The 27,996-nt window shown below is 50.1% G+C and overlaps 1 protein-coding gene and 1 long non-coding RNA gene across 5 annotated transcripts; both read left to right on the top strand.

Moving 5' to 3' along the window:
* The first annotated feature begins 8 nt into the window (after positions 1-8).
* On the top strand, positions 9-26,910 carry Os9 (amplified in osteosarcoma). 4 transcript variants are annotated; one of them, NM_001171026.1, is made up of 15 exons: positions 9-212; positions 624-800; positions 1,502-1,565; positions 1,690-1,766; positions 1,972-2,070; positions 20,874-21,084; positions 21,178-21,279; positions 21,462-21,556; positions 21,712-21,766; positions 22,253-22,338; positions 22,532-22,828; positions 23,048-23,237; positions 24,090-24,254; positions 24,427-24,539; positions 24,797-26,910. In NM_001171026.1, the coding sequence occupies exons 1-15, from the start codon at positions 51-53 to the stop codon at positions 24,920-24,922; spliced, it is 2,019 nt and encodes a 672-aa protein (NP_001164497.1). In that variant the 5' UTR covers positions 9-50; the 3' UTR covers positions 24,923-26,910. The 4 variants fall into 4 exon arrangements, with proteins under 4 accessions (NP_001164497.1, NP_808282.2, XP_030100904.1 ...); XM_011243420.1 differs by having other exon boundaries at positions 120-212; positions 583-800; positions 24,797-26,902; NM_177614.3 differs by lacking the exon at positions 24,090-24,254.
* Positions 6,162-15,303, top strand: Gm40799. Its single transcript, XR_872170.2, has 2 exons — positions 6,162-7,813; positions 13,223-15,303. It is a non-coding gene; the product is annotated as a predicted gene, 40799 (long non-coding RNA).
* Positions 26,911-27,996: the final 1,086 nt, after the last annotated feature.

Here is a 27,996-nt window from a genome sequence, read left to right as displayed (position 1 = left end):
CTGCCAGGTTTGGGGCGGAAGGGACATCTCTAGCAGAGACGGAGCGGAAGATGGCGGCGGAGGTGCTGCTGTCCAGTCTGTTGGGATTGCTATTTCTAGGGCTCCTGTTACCTGCGCGTCTGACGGGCGGTGTCGGGAGCCTGAATTTGGAGGAGCTGAGTGAGATGCGTTATGGCATCCAGATCTTGCCGTTGCCTGTCATGGGAGGGCAGGTAAGGGGTGTGGGGCGAGGTGAGGGTCCTGTGCAAGAGGAAGGGGCGCACGGTGGAGGAGGAAGGGCAACTGCGCACCGGGCTCGGGAGAATGGGGGAATGGAGAAGGGATGGTGGTGTTCCTGCGGTCCTGCTGGGAATGGCAGGCAGACCCATCCTCGGAGACCAGGCACCGACAGGGGTAGGGCTCCCCACTGTAGACCTTAGTTCCCCAGGTCGTAGTGAAATCACTGGGACCCCGCCGGGTGGGGAAGCGAGAACGCCCTCTCCTCCGCTCAGCCGGGGCAGCTGGAGGACTTGTGGCTTATTCTCTCTTCCACTGGGCACGTCCCCAGGGTCTGAAGAGGGATCTCGTTGTTCTTGGTCCCAGCCTCTGCCTCCCTGCCCCTCTTCCCGACCCTTCTTTCCCAGAGCCAAGCTTCAGACGTGGTGGTTGTGTCTTCAAAGTACAAACAGCGCTATGAGTGCCGCCTACCAGCTGGAGCTATTCACTTCCAACGTGAAAGAGAGGAGGAGACGCCTGCTTACCAGGGGCCCGGGATCCCTGAATTGTTGAGCCCAATGAGAGATGCCCCTTGTTTGCTGAAGGTGAAAGGAACTGGGGTGGGCGGAGGGAAGGCTTGGGAACCGGAATGGAGGCCAGTGGGAGTTAAAGGGCCATTGGTGTACTAGATATGTTTGGGGGGGGGGGAGCGTGGGGGGTGGGGTGGGGGCGTGCAAAGCAAAGACTCTGCTGAATGTAGGGAAAGGTTAAGATAGAAGATCTCAAAATAGGTTAAACCAACATCAGAAGGACGGTGGTGGGACCAGAAGAGCTGGAGCCTACCTGTAAAGTCACCTCCTGCTCCTATTGCTCATTACCTCAGGATGCCATTGTATTCCACGAAGTTCAGTGAATACTTGAACCTGTGGGAGTCCTCATCCAAGTGCTTCAAGGATACCATGATTTCTTATCTTTATGGAGGGCAGGGAATGATTTATGCCTGTGATCCCAGGTGGGTCACAGAGCATCATAGCCCTGTCTGAGAAGAAAGAAGAAAGAAGAAGAAAGAAGAGAAGAAGAAAAGAAGAAGAAAGGGCATGGGTGGGGATCAGTTATACTTTAGATGTGCGTCTCCAGCCACGAAAAGAAAACAGCTGTCCCTTCTCACAGAGTCGAGAATGCGGGAGGGGAGAGAAAAAGGGAGGTGAGAACTAAATGACAGGTTATATATCTCGGAGCCAGGAGACTGTGGTTTCACAAGGAGATCATTTTCTTGCCTCCTGATTGTTCCTTTTTCCACTATCAGACCAAGGACTGGTGGACATATGAATTCTGTTATGGACGTCATATCCAGCAGTACCATATGGAAGGTGAATCGCTCCTACACTCCCCCTAAGCCTTCATGACCCTGTGTGGTTGGTAACCTTCCCTCCCAGTCCTCCCTTCTAGGCCTCATCATGAGAATAGTGGGCTTTACTGTGGTTTCCCTTACAGACTCGGAGATCAAAGGTGACGTCCTCTATCTTGGCCACTACCAGTCCTCCTTCAACTGGGACGACGAAACAGCCAAGGTGACTGGGGTGTGGGGTTGGATTGGGGACCGGCTGAGCGGCAGATAGAGGGCCCAGGCAACAGGGAGGGTCACATTGAGCTGGTGTGCCTCTTGGGGTTTGGTACCCATCAAGCCTCCTGGGCTCTGTTCTGTGATCCCCCGGTCCCTGCGGGAGTGTGTTCCCTTTCTCACGCCCTCTCCACCCCGCCTCATGTTTTCTCCAGGCTTCCAAGCAGCATCGGCTGAAACGCTACCACAGCCAGACCTACGGCAACGGGTCCAAATGTGATCTCAACGGGAAGCCCCGAGAAGCTGAAGTTCGGGTAAGTCTTCCAGGAAAGAAAAGGGTCCCTGAATAACAGTAGTCTGCCTGCTAAGGGAGGAGAATGCTTATGCCCTGGAGTCAGAGGATCTCTTAGGTGTCCAGCCCAGTCTCAGCTGCATCTTCAGAGGTAATTTAACTCTTCGTTTACCACAGGCTACCCTCAGTACTTCTAGCCACATTTAACCTTTCCAGCATCTCCTCTCCTTCCCCCGCTACCTAAGCTGTAAACGTTAGCGCCTGCCTTTGACTCTTCTTGCTCTGGGTGTAGCAGGGAGACATTGGTCTTGACTCTTCCGGCAGAACGGGGAGTGAACAGGAAGCTCCTGCGTGTAGGGAAGGCCTGAGGTAGAGGGGAAGACAGACGCTAAAGTGAGAAGCGAGTCTGAAAGAAGCCACAGGCCAGTGGTTCTCAACCTGTGGGTCGCGACCCCCCCACAAGGCCCATACATCAGATACCCTGAATATCAGATAGTTACATTATGATTCGTAACAGTAGCAAGATTTCAGCTAGAAAATTATCTCATGGCTGGGAGCGGTGGTGGGGGTCACCACAACAGGAAGGACTGTGTTAAAGGGTCACAGCCTTGAATCATAGCTAAGGAGTGAGAATGAGAAGGAGGGAGAGAGGGCTAGTTCTCTCAAAGCACGGCTATCCTCCTAATGGCCTTTTAAAACTCTTCAGTCGGGCAATGGTGGTGCACGCCTTTGATCCCAGCACTTGGGAGGCAGAGGCAAGGCAGGCAGATTTCTGAGTTTGAGGCCAGCCTGGTCTACAGAGTGAGTTCCAGGATAGCCAGGGCTGCACAGAGAAATCCTGTCTCAAAAACCAAAACCAAAACAAAACACTCCCTTTAGGGCTGGCAGTGGCCATGCAAGCCTTAAATCCTAGCACTTGGGAAGCAGAGACAGGTGGATCTCTGTGAGTTTAAAGGCAGCCTGGTTGGTCTTCCAAGTGGGTTCCAGGGCAGCCCCCCAAAACCAAAAGCCTCTCTTCAGTTGGGTATGGCAGTACTTACCTGTAATCTCAGTAAGTTTGGGAGGCAGAGATGAGCCTAAGGCTATTGCGAACTACAGGAAAACAAACAAAAGAAAACCCTAGTTTGTCCCGTGGCTGGGTCTCTGAATTCTCAGTAGCCTCCTCACAGGTGGTCCTCCTTAGTCTCCTGGGTCATAGCTGAGTGCAGGCAGGTGCATGCAGAAAGCGTCCCCATCTACACCATCGTAGGCACCGATAGAGAGCTACCTACAGCCCCAGCAGCCGTGGCACCCACCAGCACTAGCGGTATGCAAAACAGATTCCCACAGCCAATTGCGCAGTAGCATCGAACACTCCATTTCAAGAGGGGGAAGACGCTTACCATGTTAGCACTCATCTGTTGTGCTAATACTTCATCCATGCCCAAGCCAGGCCGTCGGTATGATGCCTGTCAGCCATCTTACAGCGCTGCCAAAACTTTGCCGGTCAGGTCAGTCCTTGACAGGGGTGTGAACTAGCTCTGTTGTGCCACTCCCTGCCCCTTCCGTCTGGTCCTGGAAACCATCTGACATTTCGGCTTTATCAGTGACTGTCTTGGAGCTCACCCTGTAGACCAGGCTGCCCTTAACTCACAGAGATCCACCCGCCTCTGCCTCCTGAGTACTGGGATTAGAGGGAGACACCACCATTACCTGGCTTAATTTTAATTTTTAAAAAACTTTTATATAAAATAGTGGGTTTCATTATAGCATTTTAAAAATATTTAAAGAAGAAACTATTTTAAAGCTTTCTAAAAAACATTTAGGGGTGTGTGTGTGTGTGTCTTGCCTGGATGAGTTTTTGTGCACCATGTGTATGGGTACCCTTAGAAGGCAGAGGAGTCAGATTTTTTGCAACTAGAGGTACAGGCAGTTGTGAGCTGGAACCGAACCTGGGTCTTCAGCAAGAGCAGTATGTGCTCTTAACTGTCGAGCCCTGACCACCTCTCCAGCTCCTCGTGACATTTCACACGTGTGTATAGCTTTGTGATTTGCTTACGCCCTCTCTCTGCCTACGTTGTATTTATATTCTGAAGGTAAAACCAATAAGATGTGTTGTTGTGTTGGACATGGGGCACAGTTAAGATGATCACGGCCATTTTAGCTCCAGCGGCTGAAAGTGGCAGGATTGTGGATTTGAGGCCAGCCTGGTCTACAGAGTGAGTTCCAGGACCGCCAGGGCTACACAGAGAAACCCTGTCTCAAAAAAAAAAAAAAAAAAAAAGTCAATGGTGTGACCTGGGAACTGAGAGTCACAGGGATGGGGATGGGGAGGACTAGTCATAAGCCAAGGGCGTATGAGATGGGAGTGGGCAGCTGTCAGGGGCAGGACACAGGCTGGGAGAGGCACAGTCCTTGTGCTGAGGCACAGTGCCCAGCAGCCAGCATGGAGTCAGCAGAGTGAGACATGCCACCCCTGCCCTGGCTTTGGAGGCTCTGACCCATGGCCAGCCATTGAGAGATCAGTCAGGTAACATGGCAATCCTGCTGAGGGTGAAGAGAGGGCTTTAGAGGGGAAAGTCAGCAGCCCAAGAGGAAGGATTTGCACATGACTCTCTCCAGGGAGAGAGGAGGGAGCTTGACGGTGAGTTTGGTTTTCCAGATGATACTTTTAGTGACTGTCAGGCCCGGGAGTAGAGATTTCCCAGGTAAGCAAAGATCCGCAGGCCTGGAGAGAGAGCATATCACAGCGAGAGGCGTAGGAGCCATGGGTGTGAGTCAGACTTCAGTGACAGTTGGGAAAGTGAGAGAGAAGCTGGATATGTGAGCCCGACAGTTAGGGAGCTGAGGCAGAAGGATAGAGAGCTGGACACCAGCCTGAGACTTGAGGAAGCCATCTTAGCATCTCAGAGAGTAAGTAGAAAGGGACTTTCCTACGGGGCCACAGAGGCGTCACCATGCCATAGGACCCAGGAAGGACAAGGCCGTGTTGACTGCACCTGGACTTTCAAAGAAGAGGAAGACTGGAAACGACCTCCAGCTGTCATGGGCATTTTGGGAAGGTCCAGGCAGGCACACGGTGGGAGGAAGACCACCTCTCTGGTGAGAGTGAGTCCTTTACTCCCAGCCTCCCTGACCAGCACACTGCAATGTCATCATCCATGATCCCTCTGGGAGCCCTGTCAGCGGCCTGCCTACACCATGGAGTGAAACTTTATCTCAACAAATAACTAATGCCAGGCAGTGGTGGCGCACGCCTTTAATCCCAGCACTTGGGAGGCAGAGGCAGGCGGGTTTCTGAGTTCGAGGCCAGCCTGTTCTACAGAGTGAGTCCCAGGACAGCCAAGGCTACACAGAGAAACCCTGTCACGAAAAACAAACAAACAAATAAAAAAACAGAATAAATAATAAACGTAGTTGTGTGGGGCTGAGCTCTGGCTAGCAGTGTGGAATCCTGCCTTGGGTATTTATGATCCTAGCAATAACACTGATATTTCTTCTTAATTACGACAGACAGTTCGCTTCTGAGAGAATTGATGTTGCTGGTTTGCCACATTTGCTCTGACTGTTTTGCTGTTGTCCTTGTTTTGGTCTTGGGAAGAGAGTGTTTGAAATAGGGTCTTACACCATAGCTAAGCCTGGCCTGGAACTTGCTCTGTTGTCCACCCTGCCTTCAAACTTGTGATTCTCCTGTGTCTGCCTCCTGGGGGCTGAGACTACAGGCTGAACCTCTCCACACTGTCTATGTTCTGATTAAAGAGGGAGTTAAGAGGCTAAACCACAATCAAACCTTCACCTCTCAGGGCTGGAGAGACAGCTCAGTGGTTAAGAGCACTAACTGCTCATCCAGAGGACCCGAGTTCAATTCTCAGAAACCACATAGTGACTCACAACCATCTGTAATAGAATCCAGTGCCCTCTTCTGGTGAGTCTGAAGATAGCAATGGTGTGCTCACATACATAAAATAAATAAATCTTTAAAGAAAAAAAAAACACCTCTCAACTCCTCCCTCCTTGGTTCTAGTAATTGCCCCAGCCTTTTTCTCTGTTTTTTTTGTTTGTTTTTGTTTTTCGAGACAGGGTTTCTCTGTGTAGCCCTGGCTGTCCTGGAACTCACTCTGTAGACCAGGCTGGCCTCGAACTCAAGAAATCGGCTTGCCTCTGCCTCCCGAGTGCTGGGATCAAAGGCGTGCGCCACCACGCCTGGCTCGCCTTTTCTCTGTATACATTGTTGCATTTTGCTTTGTTTTTGTTTTTGAGATAGGATATTGTGTAGCTAAGGCTGGTGGTCTCTGACTTACTATGTAGCTGAAGCTGGCCTTTCTTAACCTCCCACCTCCACCTCTCCATCGCATGCCTGAGCTGCCACTTCCGTCTGTATTTATTGTTTCGTGCTATGGTAGGCATCAGACTCTGTGGTAGGTAGCGTGCCCTGAGTTCATCCCCAAGACCACCAAAAGTAAAAGGAAGTAGCCAGCTGTGACAGCGCAGGCCTGTAAATCTAGCACTCAGGCAGGAGGATTCGGAGTTCCACGACAGATGACTTAGCAAGCTCTCATCTCAGAAAAGGGGAAGGGAGTAAAGTAGAATATGGTCTCCGCGCCCGGGAACACTGCCTCGCTCTTTTGCTGATGTCCTGATTCAGGGCCATGACTCAGAGCTCCAGCCTGGTGACTGTAAGATCTTACCTGTACCCTGCAGAGAAGCACTTTCAGTTTTGCTGGGTTTTGGTTTGAGTCAGGGTCTCAGTATGTAGCCCAAGCTGTCCTGGAACTCACTTTGTAGACCAGGCTAGCCTCATGCAGAGATCTGTCTGCCTCTACCTCCCACGTGCTTGGAGTTCCCTCTTTTTATGCACGGTGCTGGGGGGGTGGGGGCGGGGGGGGGGGGCAGTGTGCAGATTCCCTAGGCAAACGAGGAGCAGAGCCAGGTGCTGTTTTATGAGTTGAGCTAAAGCCACTACCCCTTTATTTGGTGACCTCTCTTTTGGACATAGAGACATCCTTTTCTAGACATGTCAGGTGAGTTAGTTAGGGTTTCTATTGCTGGGATGAAACACCATGACCAAAAGCAACTTGGGAGGAAAGGGTTTATTGAGCTTACATTTCCACATCACTGTTCATCACAAAAGGAAATCAGGAACTCAAACAACAGGAACCTGGAAGCAGGAGCTGATGAAGAGGCCATGGAGGGTGCTGCTTACAGGCTTGCTTCTCATGGTCTGCTCAGCCTGCTTGCTTATAGCGCCTAGAACCACCCTACCCCGCCAATCACTAATTGCAGAGATGTCCTACAGGCTTGCCTACAGCCAGATCTTAGGGAAGCGTTTTCTTAATTGAGGCTCCCTCCTTGCAAAATACTTTAGCTTGTCTCTCAAATCGACATAAAATTATCAGCACTGGGGGCTGGAGAGATGGCTCAGCGTTTAAGAGCACTGACTGCTCTTCCAAAGGTCCTGAGTTCAAATCCCAGCAACCACATGGTGGCTCACACCAATCTGATGCCCTCTTCTGGGGTGTCTGAGGACAGCTACAGTGTACTTACATATAATAATAAGTAAATTTTAAAACATTTAAAAAAATAAAATAAAATTATCAGCACATCATGTAAGTAGAATTATAAAATATTTGTTCCTACTTACCCAGTGTATTGTTTCCAACCATGACATAGTATTTATGAGAGATATATTTGGTTTTGTGGCTTCATCTTCTGCAGATACCCATTGTTGCTCCGCATGTTCACCTGTCACTGGGTGCACACTTGTGCGCTACCATCTTTGAACGACTGTGAGTAATGTTGCAGGCTCGTGTACCCACATCTGCTTGACTGAAACAAGGGTTTGTTTTTTGTCTCTACCGAGGAGTGAAGTATGGCTGACTGCAGTTTGCTTACCACGTTAGGATCTGTTGTGTTTTCCACAGTGGCTGCGTCCTTCCACGTTCCTGCTGGCAGCCCTGAGGGTCTAGATTTCACCACACGTTCTGTGATACGTGTAAGATCTGTGTTGTGATCATGGACAGGCACCAGCCATGGTATGCATGTGGAGGTCAGTGGACACCTTCAGCAGGGGACCCAGGGATCGAGCCATGGTGCTTTTACTCACTCTCTTAGTGTTGTGTTGCTGTGAACACACTGTGCCCAAGGCAACTCTTGTAAAGTAGAAGATTCAACTGGGGCTTCTTTATGGTCTCAGGCTCATCAGCATGACAGCAGCATGCATGGCTCTGCAGCAGTAGCCCCCTAGTGTGACGCACTTCCTTCAACAAGGCCTCCTAATCCTTTCTAACAGTTCCACTGCCTACGGACTGAGCATTCAAAATACATGAGCCCTAGGGATCCATTCTTATTCAAACCCCCACACCCTCTGAGCTGTCTCTAACCCAATAATTAATTTTCTTTCTTTATGTGTATGAGTGTTTTTCCAGTATGAATGTCTGTGTGCCACAACCATGTGCCACAGAAGCCAGAGAGGGCGTTGGGGCCCTGGAACTGCAGGCTATAAACTGCCACGTGGATGCTGTGAATCAAACCTGGGTCTCTGCAAGAGCAGCCAATGCTCATAACCACTGAGCCATCGTCCAGCCCATCCCTTCCTTTCTTTTTTGAGACAGATTTCTCTGTGTAGCCTTGGCTGTCCTGGAACTCACTCTGTAGACCAGTCTAGCCCTGAGTTTATGATTCATCTGGCTCTGCCTCCCAAGTGCTGGGATTAAAGGCATGCACCACCACCGCCTGGCAAAATGCGTAGCCCAGGCTGGACTCAAACTTGTCATCCTTCTGCCTCTGCCTCCTTCATCAAATCCTACTGCTGAGCACCACCACAACCGGCCCTCTTCGTGTCTTGAGGTAGTCTCACTATGTAGTTGAGTTAGCCTTGAATTATGATCCTCCTGCTTCAGTTTACTGAGTGCTGGATTATAGGCAAGCTTACCACACTTAATGGTCTGTCATTTGCAGATTCTTGTGTTTTGTTTGTTTTGGGATTTTTTTTGTTTTGTTTTGTTTTGTTTTTGTTTTTTTTGACACAGGTCTCACTACATAGCCCTGGAGGGCCTGGAACTCTGTAGACCAGGCTAGCCTCAGACACATAGGCGATCCACCTGTCTCTGTCTCTTTAGTGCTGGGATTAAAGGTGTGCTACAACACCCGGAATGGGTTTATTAGCCCTTACACATTTTATTAGGACTCTGAAGTAAGAGATGTTGCTGGTGGGCACCCTTGACTTATTCCTGATTTAACACTTTTATAGATTTGTGTGTGTGTTGTATGTTTGCACTTGTTTGTCTGGATGTGTACACAAGCATGTAGAGGCAGGAGATTGAAGTTAGATTTCTTCCACTATCACTGCATGCCTTTATCTCTGAGACAGGTTCTCACACTGAACCTGGAGCACATCAATTAGGCTGGCCAAAGCCCGAGGTCCAAAGATCTCCTTATATCTGCCTCCCCAGGGTGGGGATTGCAGACGAATGCTGCTGAACCCAGCCCTTTTCTGGCTTTATTAAACAGATGTGGACTGGAGAGATGGCTAAGAGCACTGACTGTTTTTCCTGAGGTCCTAAGTTCTGTAATGGGATCTGGCGCCCTCTTCTGGTGTGTCTCAAGACAGCTAGTGCACTCATAAATAGATAGATATACTTGCTTTATTTTATGTGTGTAAGTATTTCACATGTGTGTATGTGGACTACGGGCATGCCCAGTAAGAAAAGGGCATTGGATCCTCTAGAACTGGATTTACAAACGGCTGTGAGCTGCCACATGGGTGCCAGAACAAAACCCAGGTCCTCTGCAAAAGCAGCTCGTGCTGATAACTGCTGAGCCGTCTCTCCAACCCCTGTGTGGCTTTAAGGGGACGCTTCGTTCTGCATGTGGTTTCCAGTGGCTCTTTTGCTGTGCTGGTTTTGGTTTTAAGCACCACTCATCAGGAGAGTGACATGTCGTGCTGTGTCCTTGGCTGTGCGTGCTGTGTGAGGGATGATGTGGCGCTTTCCACATCTGTCTCCTGTGGTCGTTAACATGATCACGCGCTTCTTGTTTTGTTTCTTCATCTTTGATTCATTTATATAGTGAGTTGAGTTATAGTCTAAAGTTCTTTGCTTAGTCATTATGTTTCTATAGTAATGTACCTCATAATGATGTTTAAATATATACAAAGGGCCAGGTGTGGTGGTGCACATCTTTAATCCCAGCACTGAGGAGGCAGAGGCAGGTGGATCTCTGTGAGTTCAAGGCCAGCCTGGTCTACACTGAGGTCCAGGACAGCCAAAGCTACACAGAGAGACTCTGTTTCAAAAGATAGACAGACAGAGACAGGTAGACAGACATAAAATTGCACACACTTATGGGTACCATGTGATGTTTCAAAATACACATACCGTATAATGTCTAAATCATGAAAAATGTATCTAGCTCCTCAAACATTTATCATTTCTTTATGTACAACATTCAAAATTCCTTCTTTAAGCCACTATTTTTACGTTTTTCTTTTTTTTTTTTTTAAAGATTTATTCATTTTATTTACATGGGTACACTGTAGCTGTCTTCAGACACACCAGAAGAGGGCGTCAGATCTCATTACAGGTGGTCGTGAGCCACCATGTGGTTGCTGGGAATTGAACTCGGGACCTCTGGAAGAGCACTCAGTGCTCTTACCCGCTGAGCCATCTCTCCAGCCCATACGTTTTTCATTTTTAAAAAGCATTTATTTGTATTATTTTTAAGTGTGTGCATGCACACACCTGTGTGTGTGTGTGTGTGTGTGTGTGTGTGTGTGAGTGTGTGTGAGTGTGTGTGTGTGTGTGTGTGTGTGTGTGTGTGAGTGTGTGTGTGTGTGTGAGTGTGTGTGTGAGTGTGAGTGTGTGTGTGTGTGAGTGTGTGTGTGTGTGTGTGTGAGTGTGTGTGTGTGTGTGTGTGTGAGTGTGTGTGTGTGTGTGTGAGTGTGTGTGTGTGTGTGTGTGTGTGTGTGTGTGTGTGTGAGTGTGTGTGTGTGTGTTGCCCTCAGAGGTCAGAGATCAGAAGCATTGGATCCCCCCAGAATTCCAGGTCTCCTTGAGCTGCCCAGTGTGGGAGCTGGGAGCAGAACTCGAGTCCTGTGGAAGAGCAGCAAGTCCTCTTCCTTGCTGGGCCAGCTCTCCAGCTCTCTGTTTTATTTTTTAATAGTGTTTTTAAATTGACATACATTCATTGCCCGTGGTGGGTCTCACACAGACTTTATTGTGAGTGAGTAATGTACTTTAAATGTCTCACCCACTTCCTCCTCCCCCCATCTCCTTCCACACCCGCCCTCTCCATAGTTGGCTTTGTCCTCCCCTGCCCATAATTTTACCCTTACATACATGTGCTGTGTAGACATACATGTGAGCTCATGGATCTGTATGAAATCTAAGATCCACACATATGAGGAAAATGAGACATTTGTCACTTTTGATAGTGATTTAATTTACTTAAGGTGATTACTTCCTGTTAAATACATTTTCCTATAAACATCATGAAGTGGCTTGGAAAACAGTGGCCCCCAGCAGCTCCTGTATCTGAATGTTTAGTCAGCAGGGTGTGGAACTGTCTGAAAGGATTAAAAGGTTTGGAGGTGTGGCCTTGTTGGAGGAAGTGGGGTGAGCTTTCAGGTTTCAAAAGCCCACACCAGGCACAAGCTCTCTCTGCCTGGAGATCAGGACTTAAAGCACCCATCCCCTATTCCAGGGCCACGATGCTGCCTTGCTCCCTGCCATGATGCACTAAGCCACAGAAACTGTAAGACAGTCAGTCCCCAACTAAGTGCTTTCTTTTATAAAGTTGCCTTGATCATGGTTCTCTTCACAGCACTAGGACAGTGAGTCCGACACAGCATAACTTTGCTCTTTTATAGCTAAAAATATAATTCGATTGTATGTGTATAAACCACCTTTTCTTTATTTATACCTCTGGTTTTTTGGATACCTTGGCTATTTCCACAACTTAGCTATTGTGTCCCAGAGCTCACCATGTAGACCAAGCTGGGACCAGAGTTACAGATTCCAGGACCTCTGGAAGAGCAGTCGGTGCTCCTAACCACTGAGCCATCTCTCCAGCTCCTCTTATTAGTTCTTGGCTAGCCCAGTCTACATGGTGAGTTCCAGGTCAGTCAGGGCTGCACAGTGAACCCTGTCTCTAAGAAAAGAACCCTATCTTTGATGCCTGTTGCATAGTAGGACCACATACCTTGGCTCTCCTGACTATAAAGTAGTGTCAGTTACTCAGCTTCTCTCCCTGCCTCTGATAACCCCTCTAATATGCTCACCTCTATAAGATCCACGTAAAGTGTTGGTTGAGGTACCTGTCTTTCTGTGTCTGGGTTTTCTTTGTTTTACTTAGGAGAATGACTCAGGTCCATCCACAATATTATAAGCCACAAGATTCTATCCATTTATGGCAAGTTAGTATTCTGTTATAGAGTTAAGCCACATTGTATGTGTGTGCTATATACATTTCTTGTGTGTGTGCGCGTGTGTTGATTGCATGTATTTATAGAGGTCAGAGGTCCATTTTGGGTGTTCTGTAACTCTGAACCACTTTTTAAAAGTTTATTTATTTTTTTATGTATATGAGTTTTTGGGTTGCATGAATATCTGTGTGCCTGTGTGCCTGGTACCAGAGGAGGCCATCAGTTCCCCTGGAACTGGAGTTACATTTGGCTGTTAGCCACCATGTAGGTTGTGGGAAGCGATCCCAGGTCCTCTGCCACAGTGTGCACGTGGAAGTCAGGACCACATGCAGGAGTCAGTTATCACTATCTTCTGTTGGAGTCCTGGGGCTGGAACTCAGACAGTCAGGCTTGCTAACAGGCACCTTAACCCGTGAAGCCATCTTACTGAACCTGGAGATCACCAATTCAGCTAGCCAGGCTAGCCGGCAAACTCGTGTGTGTGTGTGTGTGTGTGTGTGTGTGTGTGAACACTTTTACAAATGAGTTATCCCCACAGCTGAGCTATCTCCCCAGCCCTTTGCACCAGACATATCAGTTGATAAACATTTAGACTGTGCCCCTATCTTGGCTGTCATGACTGTACTGCAGTGTCTTCAGCATGCTTTCTCTCTCCTGTTTGTTTATTTACTTGTTTACTTATTTGAGGCAGGTCTCTTGTAGCCCATGCTGGCCTCAAAGTTACTATGTAGCTGAGGATGACCTTAACCGAATTCTCCTGTGTTTACCTCCCTAGTGTTGGACTGCAAGCAGGAACCACCACACCCTGTCTATGTGGTCCTCGGGGGCGTCTGCCCATGTGGTACACCAATACCCATGTCAGCGCATCTCCACGTCAGTCACGTGACGGCCTTAGCTTTGGTTTGTTGAGGACTCTCCACACTTCTTTCCATAATGGCTGCAGTAATTCACATCCCTACCAACAGTGAGCAGGGATTCCCCGCTCTGCACAGCCAAGCCGGCTGTCGGCATCTTTTCTTTTTGTTAAAACCGCCACATCTGGAGTGAGGTGACACCTCACTGTGGTTTCAGTTTGCGTTTCCTGATAACTAGAGATGGCGAACATTTTAAAAAAGCACTTCCTGCCGTTGTGTGTCTTTGCAGAGTAGTTAACTTGATCTGTTCTTTCTCCTTTCTTCTTTTCTAGTTCTGAGATGCTGCTAGACTTGTTGCTCATGTTTAACCAAGTTGTCTGGTTTTTGCTATCAAGTTGTGTGAGTCCCCTGTATGTTCTGGATATGAATCCCTCGACAAGTTTGCAAACGTTTTCTCCTATTCCGAGGATTGTCTTTCCATTCTTTATTACATCTTATTTACCGTGTGTGTGCATAGTGTATTTCTGTGCATGTGTGTGTCCTAGGAACAGAGATCAGAGGACAACTTGAGAGTGAGTTCTCTCTGCTACTCTGTGGAACCCCTAGGCTTGAACTCAGGTCATCAGGCTAGGTGCAAGTCCCCCGTGGTGTGAGCCCTCTCTCTGGACTCTTCACTCTTAAAAAATATTATTTATTTACATCAACGTGTGTGTATGTCTTTTATGTGCAAGTGCCTGAGGTTAGCGGCATCCCTTGGAGCTGGAGTTAGAAGCAGTTGTGAGCTGCCTAGTGTGGGTGTTGGGAATTGAGCTCTGGTCCTCTGCAAGTCAATACCTGTTCTTAACCACTGAGCCATCTCTCCAGCCACTTCTCTCCATTCTTCTGATGACTTTCCATATGCAGAAGTTTAGTCTGATGTCATGACATATTTTAGCAGATGCCTGTTAGTACCCTAATATTTTAATTGACTTTTATGCAATTTTCCGTAAGTAAATTGGTCTTCAATTTTCTTGTATCATCATTATTTTGTTTTGGCATCAGCGTACATTAACTTCATAAACTCTCAAGGAACATGTCTAATTTTTGAAAACTAATTAATTGGTTAATTTAGTGTATGTATGTGTGTGGTTGTCAGAGGACAGCTTTCGGGACAGAGTTCAAGGAGTTCCACCACTTTGAGGCGGTCTCTCTCTCTCTCTATGTTTCTCTCTCTGTGTCTCTCTTTCTATGTCTCTCTCTCTGTGTCTCTATGTCTCTCTCTCTATGTCTATCTCTCTCTGTGTCTCTCTTTCTATGTCTCTCTCTATGTCTCTCTCTCCCTCTCCTTCCCCCTCTCTCTGTCTCTCCCTCCCTTCATCCCCCCCTCCGTCCCTTCTTCCCTTCTTCCCTCTCTATCTATCCCTCTGTCTCTGTCTCTCCTTTCTCTCCCTCTCCCTTTGTCTGTCTGTCTGTCTGTCTCCCTCTCTCTTTCTCTGCTGCTGCCTTGCTGCTACTCCAGACTAATGGCCCTATTCTCCTGTAGAACCATTTCCCCATTCTGAGTTTTCCCCTACCCCTTCTTTTTATTCATTGGAACATAAATATTTGTTTTCTTTTATTTTTTCCTCTTTTTTTTCTTTTGTTTCATTTTTCAAGACAGGGTTTCTTTGTGTAGCCTTGGCTGTCCTGGAACTCACTCTGTAGACCAGACTTACATCTAATTCACAGAGATCCGCCTGCCTCTGCCTCCCAAGTGCTGGGATTAAAGGCCTATACCACCATCACCTGGTAAGAAATTCTGGGGACTGGAGAAATGGCTCAGTGGTCACTGATTGTTCTTCCAGAGGTCCTGAGTTCAACTCCCAGCACCCCCTTGGTGGCTCATGACCATCTGTAGTGGGATCTGATGCCCTTCTCTGGCCTCCACAGGCACTAGGCACAAGGCACACTTATGGTACACTGACACAAATGTAGTAAGACATACACAAAAAATAAAGATGAATAAATCTTTTTTTTTTTTTAAGATTTATTTATTTATTTATTTATTATATGTAAGTACACTGTAGCTGTCCTCAGACACTCCAGAAGAGGGAGTCAGATCTCGTTACGGATGGTTGTGAGCCACCATGTGGTTGCTGGGATTTGAACTTCGGACCTTCGGAAGAGCAGTCGGGTGCTCTTACCCACTGAGCCATCTCACCAGCCCAAGATGAATAAATCTTTAAAAACCTTTTTATTTACTAGAGAGTGTGTGAGTGTTCACACATGAGTGTGTGTATACACACACGCGTGTGTCACAGTGAGAGTGTGGAAGTCAGAGGGCTTTTGGAAATCTGTTCGCAATTTCCAGCGAGGGTTCCGGGGATCAAATTCAAGTCTTCTTGCACCCACTGGGCCATGTGCCAGTTCACAGCACACAGCCTTTTTCTTTTTTTTTTTTTTTTTCATTTTATATGCATTGGGGTTTTGCCTGAATGTGTGACTGTATGATGGTGTCATATCCTCTGCAACAGGAGTTACAGACAGTTGTGACATGCCTGCCATGTGGATGCTGGGATTTGAACTCAAGTCCCCTAGAAGAGCAGCCAGTGCTCTAGCCCACAGCCTGCAGCCGTTTAAATGTGGTTCTAAGCACATTTCTTATAAGCATATACCTGCGAGCTCTTTCCAAGTCAGTAGCTAAGGAGCTCCAACTGTCTTGTACAGCCAAGGCTTTACTGTCCCACGCCCGCAGCCTCACATCTGAGCGGTCCTGGGGGTTGGGTGGGTCTATCTTAAGTCTTTCATTAACACAGAAACGCTACCACAAATGGTCCTCTTGTACCTGCAGAGTGTATATCCAGCTCAGGAACCGCTCTCTGCCCAACATGGAAGGATGCTGGTCTCTGTACAGCCTGCCAGCCTGCTCTATTTTTAAACTTTAGGAATTTGGCTAATCATTGGCTATGCATCAGATAAAGAATGTTTTTGTTTTTGTTTTTTCCGAGACAGGGTTTCTCTGTATAGTCCTGGCTATCCTGGAACTCACTCTGTAGACCAGGCTGGCCTCGAACTCAGAAATCCGCCTGCCTCTGCCTCCCAAGTGCTGGGATTAAAGGCGTGCACCACCACCGCCCGGCTATAAAGAGTGTTTTTAGGATGGCTTTATTTTGTATTTCTCTAAGACTTGTGAGGTTACTTGTCTTTAAGAATCTCTTGTCAGCTCAGCACTGAGGAATCAGAGGCATAAAGATCACCATGAGTTCAGGCCAGCCTGCTTTAAATACAGAGTTCCAGGACAGCCAGGACTACGTCGGGAGACAAACAAACAAACAAGAATCTCTCGTCCCCTTTACACTGTTTTGTTTTGAATTTTTGAGACAGGGTTTCTCTGTGTAGCTCTGGCTGCCCTGGAACTCATGCTGTAGACCAGGCTGTCCTTGAACTCAAAGAGATCCACCTGCCTCTGCCTCCCGTGTGCTGGTTAAAGGCGAGTGCCACCAAGCTCGGCACCTTTACACTTTAACCATGATTCCCTTTGCCAGTTCCCTGGTGACTTGTCCATTCACGTATTAGAGACCATTCTGGTGGCTATTTTCATAGCCCTCTTTCTCCTTGGTACTGGGGGTTGAATGACTCTGGCTTCGAGCTAAGCAGAGACTGCACTTCCGGCCAATCCTGTACCGTCCTGAGTTTACACAGCTCACTCACTTCCAGGCTCCTCTCCCAAACCTGCTCTAAAAGCTTTCGCTTTGCACAGGTCACCACTTGGTTGCTCTCCTCCAGTTTGAACGTGTAGCGTTTACATTTTCGGTAGAGTCTTAGTGTACATGTAAACACATTTACTTTTGCTGTCTTTGGTTTGATCGGGGAGGGTTTGCTTGTTTGTAACCTTAGCCTCGCAGTGCTGGGGCAAGGGCACATGCGATCGCTCTTTCCCGTCCAAGTTCTGTGCTGTGTGAATGACTTTTTTGTTGCGTCTGCTTAGGTCTTGGTCTGTTGTCTCCCTGGATTTTACCGTAGAGGTTGTTGGTTCCCCACAGAAAGCCACAGGAATAAGGAACTGGCCACTTCCTGTCAGTCCTCAGGAACTACTCTGGGCCCATCTTGGTGCCACAGTGTCTTCCTCTTTGCCCCGTTTTTCTTCCTTATCTTTCTTTACCTGCTCAGGAAGCTGTCTGGCTCTTAGATCTTCCCCACCATCAATCTGAGTGTTAATCCTCCTGGCAGGAATCTTGCCTGTGACTTTTAAACAAACACCACCAGCAGCCTGTGGCACTGTAGACTCCAGTTTTGCATGGTAACATTTACGCGTGTCCTTTGCTGAATGGTCCTTGTTCCCTTGGGGTCTAAATGACCCTTCTTGTAGGTTTGCATGTAAATGGTCAAAGGAAAGACTGTTCCAAAAGCCAGGAGAACTCCTGGCGGTGCCCCTCCTCTTTCCGCTGTTTTGGCCGTTTTGGTAAATTCCCAGGCCAGCTCAGCAGGAACCCTCTTTGTGTAGCCCAAGTCCAGGCTTGCACACACAGGACTCACAAGAACCAAAGAACCAACCGATGGGCCAGTTGTAAGCACATTTCTCTGACTCTGAGGCCAAGCCAGACAGCATAAGCTTGAGTGTTGGGATAGGTGGATGAACACACATTCACTTCAGTGTGACACATATTGCTGCCAAAGGGTGAGAGCCAGGACACACAGTGGATGCCTTGTGACTCAGACTGACTGTGGCCAGGTGGGGCTAGGCAAGACCAGTCATCCTAGATAATTCTCGAAGTGGCTGCTAGTTCCCTGGATTTGGGTGGGTTTTGTTGTTTGCTGATTGTTTGTTTGTTTGGTGGACAGTCTCTATAGCTCAGGCTAGCTCAGGCTAGTTTAAACTGTTATGAGGCTAAGGATGACCGTGAACTCCTAATCTCCCCCCCCCCCCCCCCAGTGCTGGAATCATAGGTGTTGCCGTCGTCGTCGTCGTCGTCGTCGTCGTCGTCGTCGTCGTCGTCCTTCTTCTTCTTCTTCTTCTTCTTCTTCTTCTTCTTCTTCTTCTTCTTCTTCTTCTTCTTCTTCTTCTTCTTCTTCTTCTTCTTCTACCTGTTTTTTAAAGATTGATTTATTTATGAGTACACGGTCACTGTCTTCAGACACACCAGCAGAGGGCATAGGATCCTATTTCAGATGGTTGTGAGCCACCATGAGGTTGCTGGGAATTGAACTCAGGACCTCTGGAAGAGCAGTCTGTGCTTTTTAACTACTGAGCCATCTCTCCAGCCCCAGGCTTGTTATTCTTTTAATGTGATATTTGCATTTGAAAGTGAAGTTTCTCAAGTTACCGACTTCTGCCTTCTCACCGTGCTAGGCATGGTTAAATGTTCACTTATAATTTTACTACCTGAAAGACCAGACAGCAACACAATACAAGGCTGCTGTCCAGTGCTGGAGAGTAAACTCATGCTGGACAAGCCGCTGGCCCAAGCCTCCATCTCAAAGAGACAGACTGTATTCTATCATTCACATTTTCAATTTCATGCCAAGTTAGCCAAACATTTTCCAAGGGTAAAACTCTCACCACAGTGGCAGATTTGGCCATTTTAATGTCCTCTTCATTTAATATATTAATAATGTTTAATGTATTAATGTTTTAGTTTGAAATTATGCGACTTGTTGGTCATGTACATCCCCACGATCCAGAGTGACCCAGAGTCTCAGGACATAGCAGAGGCTGGCTTTGAGTTCAGCCTCCCAGTCCCCTGAGGACTGGCGCGTGTACCTCAGTTTGTTAACTTGAATGTGGCTGTGCACTTACCATGCTGTGTGTGGAGGCCAGAGGACAACTTCAGGTCTTGGTCCTCACCTTCCGTCCCATTTGAAATAGGATACTTTCGTTTGCTGCTTTGAATCTGGGGCTAGCTGGCACACAGGCATCCAGGGATTCTGTCTCTGCCTCCCACCCTACTGAGGGAGTTCTGCCATGGTTTGGAGATTCCAGGTTAGGTGCTCGTTTGCCCTTTCATGGCAAGTGCTTTACCCGCTAAGCCGTCCGTCTCATCAGGACTCATGAGCTGACCTGTAATAGTCCTTCCTACTCACCACCTTTTAACTTTCCAGCTGTCCCCCACCATTGTGTTAATAAAGTTATGCTAATCTCAGAAAAGTTTTAAAAAGTCAGTGCTATGGGATAGCTCAGTAGTTAACAGTTCTTATTGCTAAATCCAAAAGGCTGGGTTCAATCCCAGAGACCCACAGGCCATCCTCGGACACGCACAGACACACACACATATACATTCACATATACACACACACACACACATGCACATACACTCTCACATATACACACTCACACATGTACACACATGCACACATACACATATGCACATGTACTCTTGTACACATATACACACTCTCACACACACACGCGTGCACCCACATGTACATAGACGTGCACATACATCCCTGTTTGACCTTCTGAGGTTTAACATTTTTTTCAAGCTAGCAGCTCTGTTTTCCAAGCCCACAGTGGTCTGAGAGGTTTTTCAGTTTCCGGATCCTGGCCAGTGTGTGGTGTCACCTTCCTCAGGGTAGAACCGGTAGTGAGTGTGATGGAGTGTCATCTCCTGTGGTTCCAATGGGCACTTCCTGGACAGGGTCAGGGTCAGAGCTGCTCTTCTCTAAAGCAGTATCTGGTTAGCTCTTTCCATATTTTAAATTGGTTATTTGTGTTTTTATTATTACAATGCAAACGTTTTCTTTCCTTCTTTAATTTTATTTGTTTGTTTGTTTATTTTTGTGACAGGATCTTGCCCTGTCACACAAGCTAGCCTTGAACCCAGATTCTCCCGTCAGCCTCCCTAGCGTTAGGTAATAGTTACAGCCCACATGGCGCTCCTACGCCTAAGCTCACTAGTTTAATTCGTTTGCTTTTTCAAACCATAGCCCAGGTTGGTCTTGAACTTACAGCAGTCGTCCAGCATTGGCCTCCTGAGTGAAGTGGGTATAGGTTTGCCCCCAGTGTGCTTAAACACAAAAGGAAGACTTTGTGAATGCATACTGTCCTTGCTCAGGGGCCACGCTAGTATCTGTGTCTCTCTAGTCTTTGTGCTGCTGGGTAGAGCGCACGCCACAGCACACATGTGAGTGTCAGAGGACAAGTGAGAGTCAGTTCCCTCCGTCCACTTTGTGGGGCACTGGGGGTCAAGGCCAAGCCGTTGGTTGGTTGTCACAAGCCATTAGGCTTGGTGGCAAGCACCTTTACCCTCTGAGCCACCTCAGCAGCTCCAACACACCATGTTTACACAGGACAAGGGACTGATGGAAAGGCAGATTGCTGACGTACAATGAAGTTGCCTAACTTATCTTCCGTTTTTGCCACTTATCAGCTGGCCACCTGAGTGAGGGTCTAAACTGCATGGCTTGATAAGTTTCCTTGTCCTGGGCGACCGAGCTGGGGTGCTAATGTCTTCCTTGCTGGATCTTTGTGAAACCCTGAATCTGTGTAGCATGTCATGTGTACAGCCGTGGTCCTGCGTCCAGCACGGTGTGTCCTGGTGTCCTGTGTAAGAATCCAAGAACCATAGGTGTTTTGGTGGATCTTACAAGTGAGCCTCCCTTCTTGCCCTGCCACAGTTCCTGTGTGACGAGGGTGCGGGCATATCTGGGGACTACATTGACCGAGTAGATGAACCCGTCTCCTGCTCCTACGTACTGACCATTCGCACGTCAAGGCTCTGCCCGCATCCTCTCCTCCGGCCACCAGCCAGCGCTGCCCCACAGGCCATTCTTTGTCACCCAGCCCTGCAGCCTGATGAGTACATGGCCTACCTCCAGAGGCAAGCTGGTGAGTACTCAGGACAGCGAGGAGAGGTGGGGACGAGACAGGCGAGCACACACGTTGATGGGCCCTGGCCTGTGCTCACTGTTTTTCTGGTAGAGTCAAAGCAGCATGAAGAGAAAACCACAGAGGAAGTCCAGGACACAGACCGCCAAGTGTGGAGTGGGAGCAAGGCTGCCGGAGCACCCCCAAAGAAAGAAGGTGGGGTGCGGCCTTGGCCAGCCTGATGCTGGCCTCTACCACCTCCCTCCCACCCCCAACCCCATCTTCCTGTCCGATTCGACAGTTGTGAGTGGCAGTATAAGAGGGAGTGTGTTCCCTCCACCTTTGCTTCCTCCTTCTCTCCCCCCTTCCCACATTCTCCTCTGTTCTCCGTACCCCAGATGTCAGCCCAGCCAAGGAAGAGAAGGAATCAGAGCTCTGGAAGCTTCAGGGGCCAGAGGAGCAGGCAGCAGCAAGAGAGGAGGCGCAGGCAGGGGTGAGACCAGGCCTCTCCGCTGGCCCCGACGAGCCTGGACTCGGGCCCTGGGATGGGTAGGGTCTACGAGGTGGCTTCTGTCTGTCTTGGGGTGAAAGGAGCATGGAGGGCAGAGGCAAGCCCTCACTCCTGAGTCTGCCCTTCCTCCTCATCAGGAACAGGACCTGAACCACGAGGCCGCAGCAGATCCAGCTCCAAGCCCTCCCAATGGTCAGTCAACCCCGTGTCTCCCTTAGCTCTTAGGTGGGGTAGAGCTGAGCTACTCAGGGGAGGTCGGGAGCCTGGCAGCAAGTCCACTCTTCCCCGCCTCCCTGTGTCTCCTGGTGCCAAGAACTGAACGCAGACTCTTGCACACTTGATGTTTCCCTCTGAGCCCTCCACCTGCCTGGCCCCAGCTAGCTCACTGTTAGCTTCTTTCTGATCAGCAGGACCACTTAAGGAGGTCAAAGGGCACTCCCCTGCACTCCTCTGTCAGTTTGCCCACCTGTAGAATGTGGCTGAAGGCCATGCCAGAGTGCTGTGGGGAGGGGAAATGGGAATGGTTCTGTCCCTTCCCTTGGGAGGACCAAGGGTTTTGTTGCCTTCTGCCGCTTCCCAAGGCACAGACCACGCTCTTCACCCCTCACGTCTCTCCTCAGGCATCAAGAGACAATTTAAAATGCCAAATGCCCACACCTCCTCTCTTTCCCATCTCAGATTTTCAGAATAACGTGCAGGTGAAACTCATCCGGAGTCCCGCAGACTTGATTCGACTGATTGAGGAGCTGAAAGCTGCAGAAAAGGTACGGGTCCCGGGGCCCTGGGCAGGCGCATTTGGAGAGAGAGCTTTGCCTGGGATAAACTGGCGCCAGTAGAGCCCAGCCCTGCTCCTGGCTCCCATCCTGCCCGTCCTGTGGCCCCCACTACCACGTCCTGCCCCCCACATATTACGGCGGACTCCTTCAAACTGCATCTTCTACCCAACTCCCGACCCAGGGGAAGCCAAGCGTAAGGCGGGAGCAGCCTGGAGACGATACCACGGAGGCCCCCCAGAGGGAAGCAGAGGGAACGAAGGCGAAGGGAAAGGATGGTGAGCCCCCGGGTCTTATGGAAGAGGAGGATGGTGACGACGAAGAGGAGGAGGAGGAGGAGGAAGAGGACGAGGAGGAGCAGCAGCTCCTGGGAGAGTTCGAGAAGGAGCTGGAGGGGATGTTGCTGCCCTCAAACCGCGAGCGCCTCCGCTCTGAGGTTAAGGCTGGCATGGAGCGGGAGCTGGAGAACATCATCCAGGAGGTGAGCAACCCCCACTGCGGCTGCCACGGAGCGCGAGCACCCGACGGGAGAGTTATTAATGGGGAGGTGAAAGAAAGGACGACAGTTGGCTCTCCTGTAGATCACGTCCCTGTCTCTCTATCTCTCCTATAGACCACGCCCCATCTCTCTGGCTCTCCTAGAGAGCATGCCCCCATCTCTCTTGCCCAGATCCCTAATTGCCTCCTTTGGGCCTTGCAGACAGAGAAGGAACTGGACCCAGAAGGGCTGAGGAAGGAGTCCGAGCGGGAGCAGGCAATATTGGCTCTAACATCCACTCTGGACAAACTCATCAAGAGGCTGCAGGAGAACCAGAGTCCAGAGCTTGTGCAAAAATACAAAAAAAGGAGAGTTGTCCCCCAAAAGCCTCCCCCATCACCACACCCTACAGGTGAGAGCAGTCCCCAGAGGGAGGGCACAGCCTCAGAGAGTGTGCCTTCCTCTCCCTCCTCTGGGAGCACTGTGCAGTGTCAGCTCCTCCCTCCACTGTCCTCTCTGCAGGACACCTCACAGCCAGCCTTGGGAAAACCCATAGCTGGAAGAGCATTCCTGGTTTGCTCTATGCCCACTGCCTGGTGGTCTGCCTGGCACACAGGCAAAGACTAAATGAGCATGAGTGTAGAAGCTGAAAAGCTCATCATGAAGAAGGGGCTCTGTGCCTGCCTTCCTGTGGGAGGGAATTGGAGAGTCAGAGACAGTTTGGGGTTTCCCTAGCAGACATGGTGGGCAGGTATCAGGGGCCCTCTCTGCAGCTGTCAGTGTGAATAGGCAAGCCTGCTGGCACCGGCCACCAGCCAGGGCACACTTCTGTGACCCCTTCTTCAATCTCCTTGTGTTCATTTCATGGGATTCTGCTGGAATGGAGAGAGAAGGCATTCCAGCTTCAGACCTTAAAGCCACGTTTTTTGGTAAACATTGAAAGGCTGTTAAGTCTAGGAAAACCGAGCCGTGGCTTCCCAACCTGCTCCTTAAAGCAAAACACCTTTGTGGATGCAGGTGGCCCGACCTGGCTTTTGGAAAACAGCTGTTTTCCTATAGAAATTGGAAGGCCGGGTGGGGGTGGGGGTGGGGTGGGGGTCTGCCTTTGGGGAAGGGCGTGTTTTGAACCCTGAATCACATGCATGGGAGGCAGAGTTTCTACCCAAAGCAGCCTATGGCTTAGCGAGAGAGAGAGACCACCTCACAGCCCTTCACCCCAGAGTCACGGCTCTGCTTTGTGTCTCCCTGTGTCTTCCCCTCTAAGAGGAGGAACCTGAGCACAGAGTCCGGGTCCGAGTCACCAAGCTCCGTCCTGGAGGCCCCAATCGGGACCTGACTGTCCTGGAGATGAACCGGGAAAACCCACAGCTGAAACAGATCGAGGGGCTGGTGACAGAAGTGCTGGAGAGGGAGGGGCTCACGGCGGAAGGTGGGCCCTGAAGGGCGGTGCTTAGAGCTGTCTGTCTGTCGGAAGGGCTTGCCACAGGAGTGGCAGGGCTGGGTCAAGGTGGACTGGAGACCTCACCTTGGGACCTGGAGGGCAGGGGACCCTCTAAAGCTCCCAGCCTTCCCCTCCTCACTACCCATATTGCTCCTGCCAGGCAAGATTGAGATCAAGATTGTGCGACCCGGGGCTGAAGGTAAGGAAGAGGACACACGCTGGCTGACTGATGAGGATACAAGAAACCTTAAGGAGATTTTCTTCAATATCTTGGTGAGACATCCCACCCACATCCCGGGCTCCAGCACACACCACTGTGCTGCTCAAACCAGGGTGGGTTATGCCAGCCATCGGCTGCCTACGTTTATAGAGTCCCATCCTCATGTCCGAGGTGAGGCTAAGCCTCAGCGGCTGCTTGGGAGAATCCGTTAGGAAGCAATATCCCTAGTCCCTGCCTCCCTCCTAGGTCTCGGGACCTCCCTAGGTCCCAGTGCAGGACTTCCCTTGGCTCAGCCCCTCTTTCCTCCCAGGTACAGGGAGCCGAAGAGGCCAATAAAGAGCGCCAGCGACAGAGTGAGCTGGAGAGCAACTACCGCCGGGTGTGGGGCTCTCCCGGTGGTGAAGACACGGGGGACCTGGATGAATTTGACTTCTGAGACCACCCTGCCAGCCCTCTAAGGATTCCTGCATCTTCCTGACCGGCCGGCTCTGCCTCCTTACACCCCATTCTGGGGCCTTGGAGGCAAAAGGGCAGATTGGAGCCCAGCACTGGACTTGAGGGGCCCAGCCCCAAGAGTGTATGAGGGTGTGTGGGGACCCATGAGGGTGAGGAGCTGTTGCAGCCAGGCCTATGGGGTCCACTCCCCAAACACACCCTCCTTTGCCCCTTTAGCTTTTTCCTGTCCCCCAACTTCTTAGCACTTAACCCCACTCTACCCAGAGACTTGATGAGACCTTGTGAGTGGTGGTGGCAGGAACAGCAGGGCTGTGCAGGTCCCCGACCCCACCTCTCCCTATCCTACCTCCATTCCCTGTTGCTGTTTGGGAGCTGTTGCCCCTCCCTTGGAACGCCTACTTCCTGTCTCTGCTGTCTCCCGGTACCTGTGCTTCTGAGCCCAGACTATCTCTTGTCACTGAGGGGATGGGAGACCTTTCATATCACCTCACAAACAATCCCAGCAAAAAGGGTTGGAGATGGAGCACCCCCTTGTTCTTCAGCAATCAGGTTTCTAAATAAAAAACTGGACCGTCAAGCCATCAGGCTCTGTGGGGAGGGCAATCAGGTCAGAGCAGCTCAGGGTGCCGATCCTGCTTGCTAAACGTTTCCCAGAAAATGTCAGTGTGCCTGGGGTACACAGGAGGCGACCAGGACAGCTGACCAATGCCCTACAGTATGGAGAGATGCTGTTTTCTCCTGGGTAAGCTGACCAGGCACCAGCCTCCAGAGGCCTGGGGGAGAGTCACAGTCTCTGCTCTGCTCTGCTGTCATCTTACGGACCTCTGAAAGGATAAGGATTTGGAGCCAGGTCTCAGAGGACCCTAAAAGCCGTGGCAAAGCTACAGGAGACCTCTGGTCCCTCCTCTCATTATCCATTACTATCCCAGGGGCTCACATGTATCAGGTGAGCCCTGTACTGCTGAGTTGTGCCCAACCAGTCACTTCAAGCAAATCTTTCCTGATCCTCTCCTTCCTTACATTCTGAAAGCCAAACTGTGTACCACAGAGACCCTCCCACACCCACCTGGGGCATCTTCCTTCCTGCAGCATATTCCAGATTCCACCTGCTAGCTAACCCCCCCTCCCCCGGATTATTTACCATTCCTGGAAAACTCCACCTACAGTCATGACCAGGCTGCTGCCCACAAGCCATTGTCACAGTATTCCAGAGACAGGCAGGCCTGACTGCCAAGGCAGCTGTGGGTTCCTCCTGCCCCTATGTCCTCTCTCAAGGTCATGGGCCCTCAGGACAGTAAAGATAAAGTTTCTCTTTTGGGCCCCCAGATGGAGACAAAAGGGGCTCACTACAGGAAAGGGACTGAAGACAACGTGCCCTGCCATCTCCAGAAGAGTGAACCGATTATTTCGGTAATGAGGGCGAGTGTCCCAGTCCTTCCTCATCTCACAAGGCATCCTCTGAGCAGGATGCAAATGTGGAGGCAGTCCCAGAGGATCCCAAAACTGCTGCCAAGTTACAGGAGACACCCCCCAGACCGACAGAGGACGAGGCTGCAGCAGTGGACTTGAGTCAGTGCCTCAGCGCAGTTAGAAAACAGAAACCTGGCTTCACTGGGTCAGTCTGAACTGTCAACAATACATTCCTTTTCCCTCTCTCTTGACTTTTGGCAAAATTCCACGAAGATCAGTCAGCCTCAGCTATGCCAAGGCAAACAAAAGGAACAGAACGGCAGGTGTGTGTGTTGGGGGTGGGGGTGGGGGTGGGGGGGGCATGGCATCCAGAAGAGGGTGGAGAGGTGCACGGCTGCCGAGGAGGGGCTGTGTGGGCACTGAAGGAGCAGCAGCTTGCCTGTGCCTGTCCAGGGCCACCCACCCCTCCTTCTCAGCCCCAGTCTAGGGGGCTTGAAATCTTGTCATTCCCCACAAAGCTAATGTCACCCATTAAAGTAAATCAACTAGTTGGCGGTAGAGTTTGCGGACAATCCTGACCCTCTTCCGCTGGCCTGTGGATCCCTTGACAAGCGACTCTGTTCTGTCCAGGGTCCTTGTTTCCTCCCCAGATCCGAACACACTGAGCTTCTAAGGTAGGGTGTGAGCTTTTGCTAGAAGGGAAGGTGGCGATGCTGTAGGGGAGAATCAAGGTCTCGGCTCAGTGGGATCTGCCAGGTCTCCCCCACTTTGTCCCTCTCTACCACTCCTCCCTGGGTCATGCTGATGTGCTAGGTGGTTACCCAGCCAGGAGCTCTGCAGAGCAGCTTCCAGATGAGACCTGTTTCTGGAGGTCTGACCAGACCGTGTCAGCTCACTGGCACGTCTACAGTGAACACTTTAGAGGACACTTAGAACCAATCCTATCCAAAGACGCCGGTACGGCCAACTGACTCCTCAGGGTAGACGATAGCAGGTGGGGACCCAACCTGCTCTAGCCACTAGCCCAGTACCACCCTGGCTGAGCCTTTATCAGGCCTGGTGCTTACAGCTTCTACACACAAAAGGCAGGGCTGGCTATGTGCAAGCTGCCATGCTATGACCCAGGCCACCATGACCAGGTGACCCTAAAACAATAAAAGTGAGCAAATACCTGGACCTTGTGGACCTTTGGGCCTGCCGAATGGTTGGGAAATCTTTTGCCCCTTCAGTCCCTACTGTCCCACCTCCATCAGCTCTGTTGCCTAGTGACCAAAGCATCTTCCCCAGGGTCACTGCACTTACAGGGGTCCCCTCAACACTAAGAGGCCACTGGGTTCACTTGTCCAACAACCCCACCTTCTCAGTCCTCAACTCCCGAGGCCTGTCTCTTTCTCCAAACACCAGGCTCCAACTCCTTCCCAGGCTCAGCATCAATTGTGCATCTAACATCTGCTCTTGGGTTCCCACTGTTGCTCCTACCTCATAAACCCAGGGTTGTTGTACAAAGCTGGAACTACCTCTGTGCCCATGGGTGCTGTCTTAGCCCCAGCCCAGAAACCAGAACTTCTGCTTAATCCTTTCCCATCCCCAACATGGAGACCACACCCTCACCTGCCTGTCGAATAACAGACCAGCATCTCACCC

The sequence above is a fragment of the Mus musculus genome, chromosome 10 (assembly GCF_000001635.26).
Source record: "Mus musculus strain C57BL/6J chromosome 10, GRCm38.p6 C57BL/6J".
NCBI lineage: Eukaryota > Metazoa > Chordata > Mammalia > Rodentia > Muridae > Mus > Mus musculus.
Note: the sequence above shows the minus strand (reverse complement) of the source record. Positions and strands in the feature narration are given on the sequence as shown.

Coding starts and splice junctions, on each gene's coding strand:
- Os9 (NM_001171026.1), top strand. CDS start 51: ATGGCGGCGGAGGTGCTGCTGTCCAGTCTGTTGGGATTGCTATTTCTA. Junction 1,767..1,971: donor GGGACGACGAAACAGCCAAG/GTGACTGGGGTG, acceptor TGTTTTCTCCAG/GCTTCCAAGCAGCATCGGCT. Junction 21,085..21,177: donor CTACCTCCAGAGGCAAGCTG/GTGAGTACTCAG, acceptor TTTTTCTGGTAG/AGTCAAAGCAGCATGAAGAG.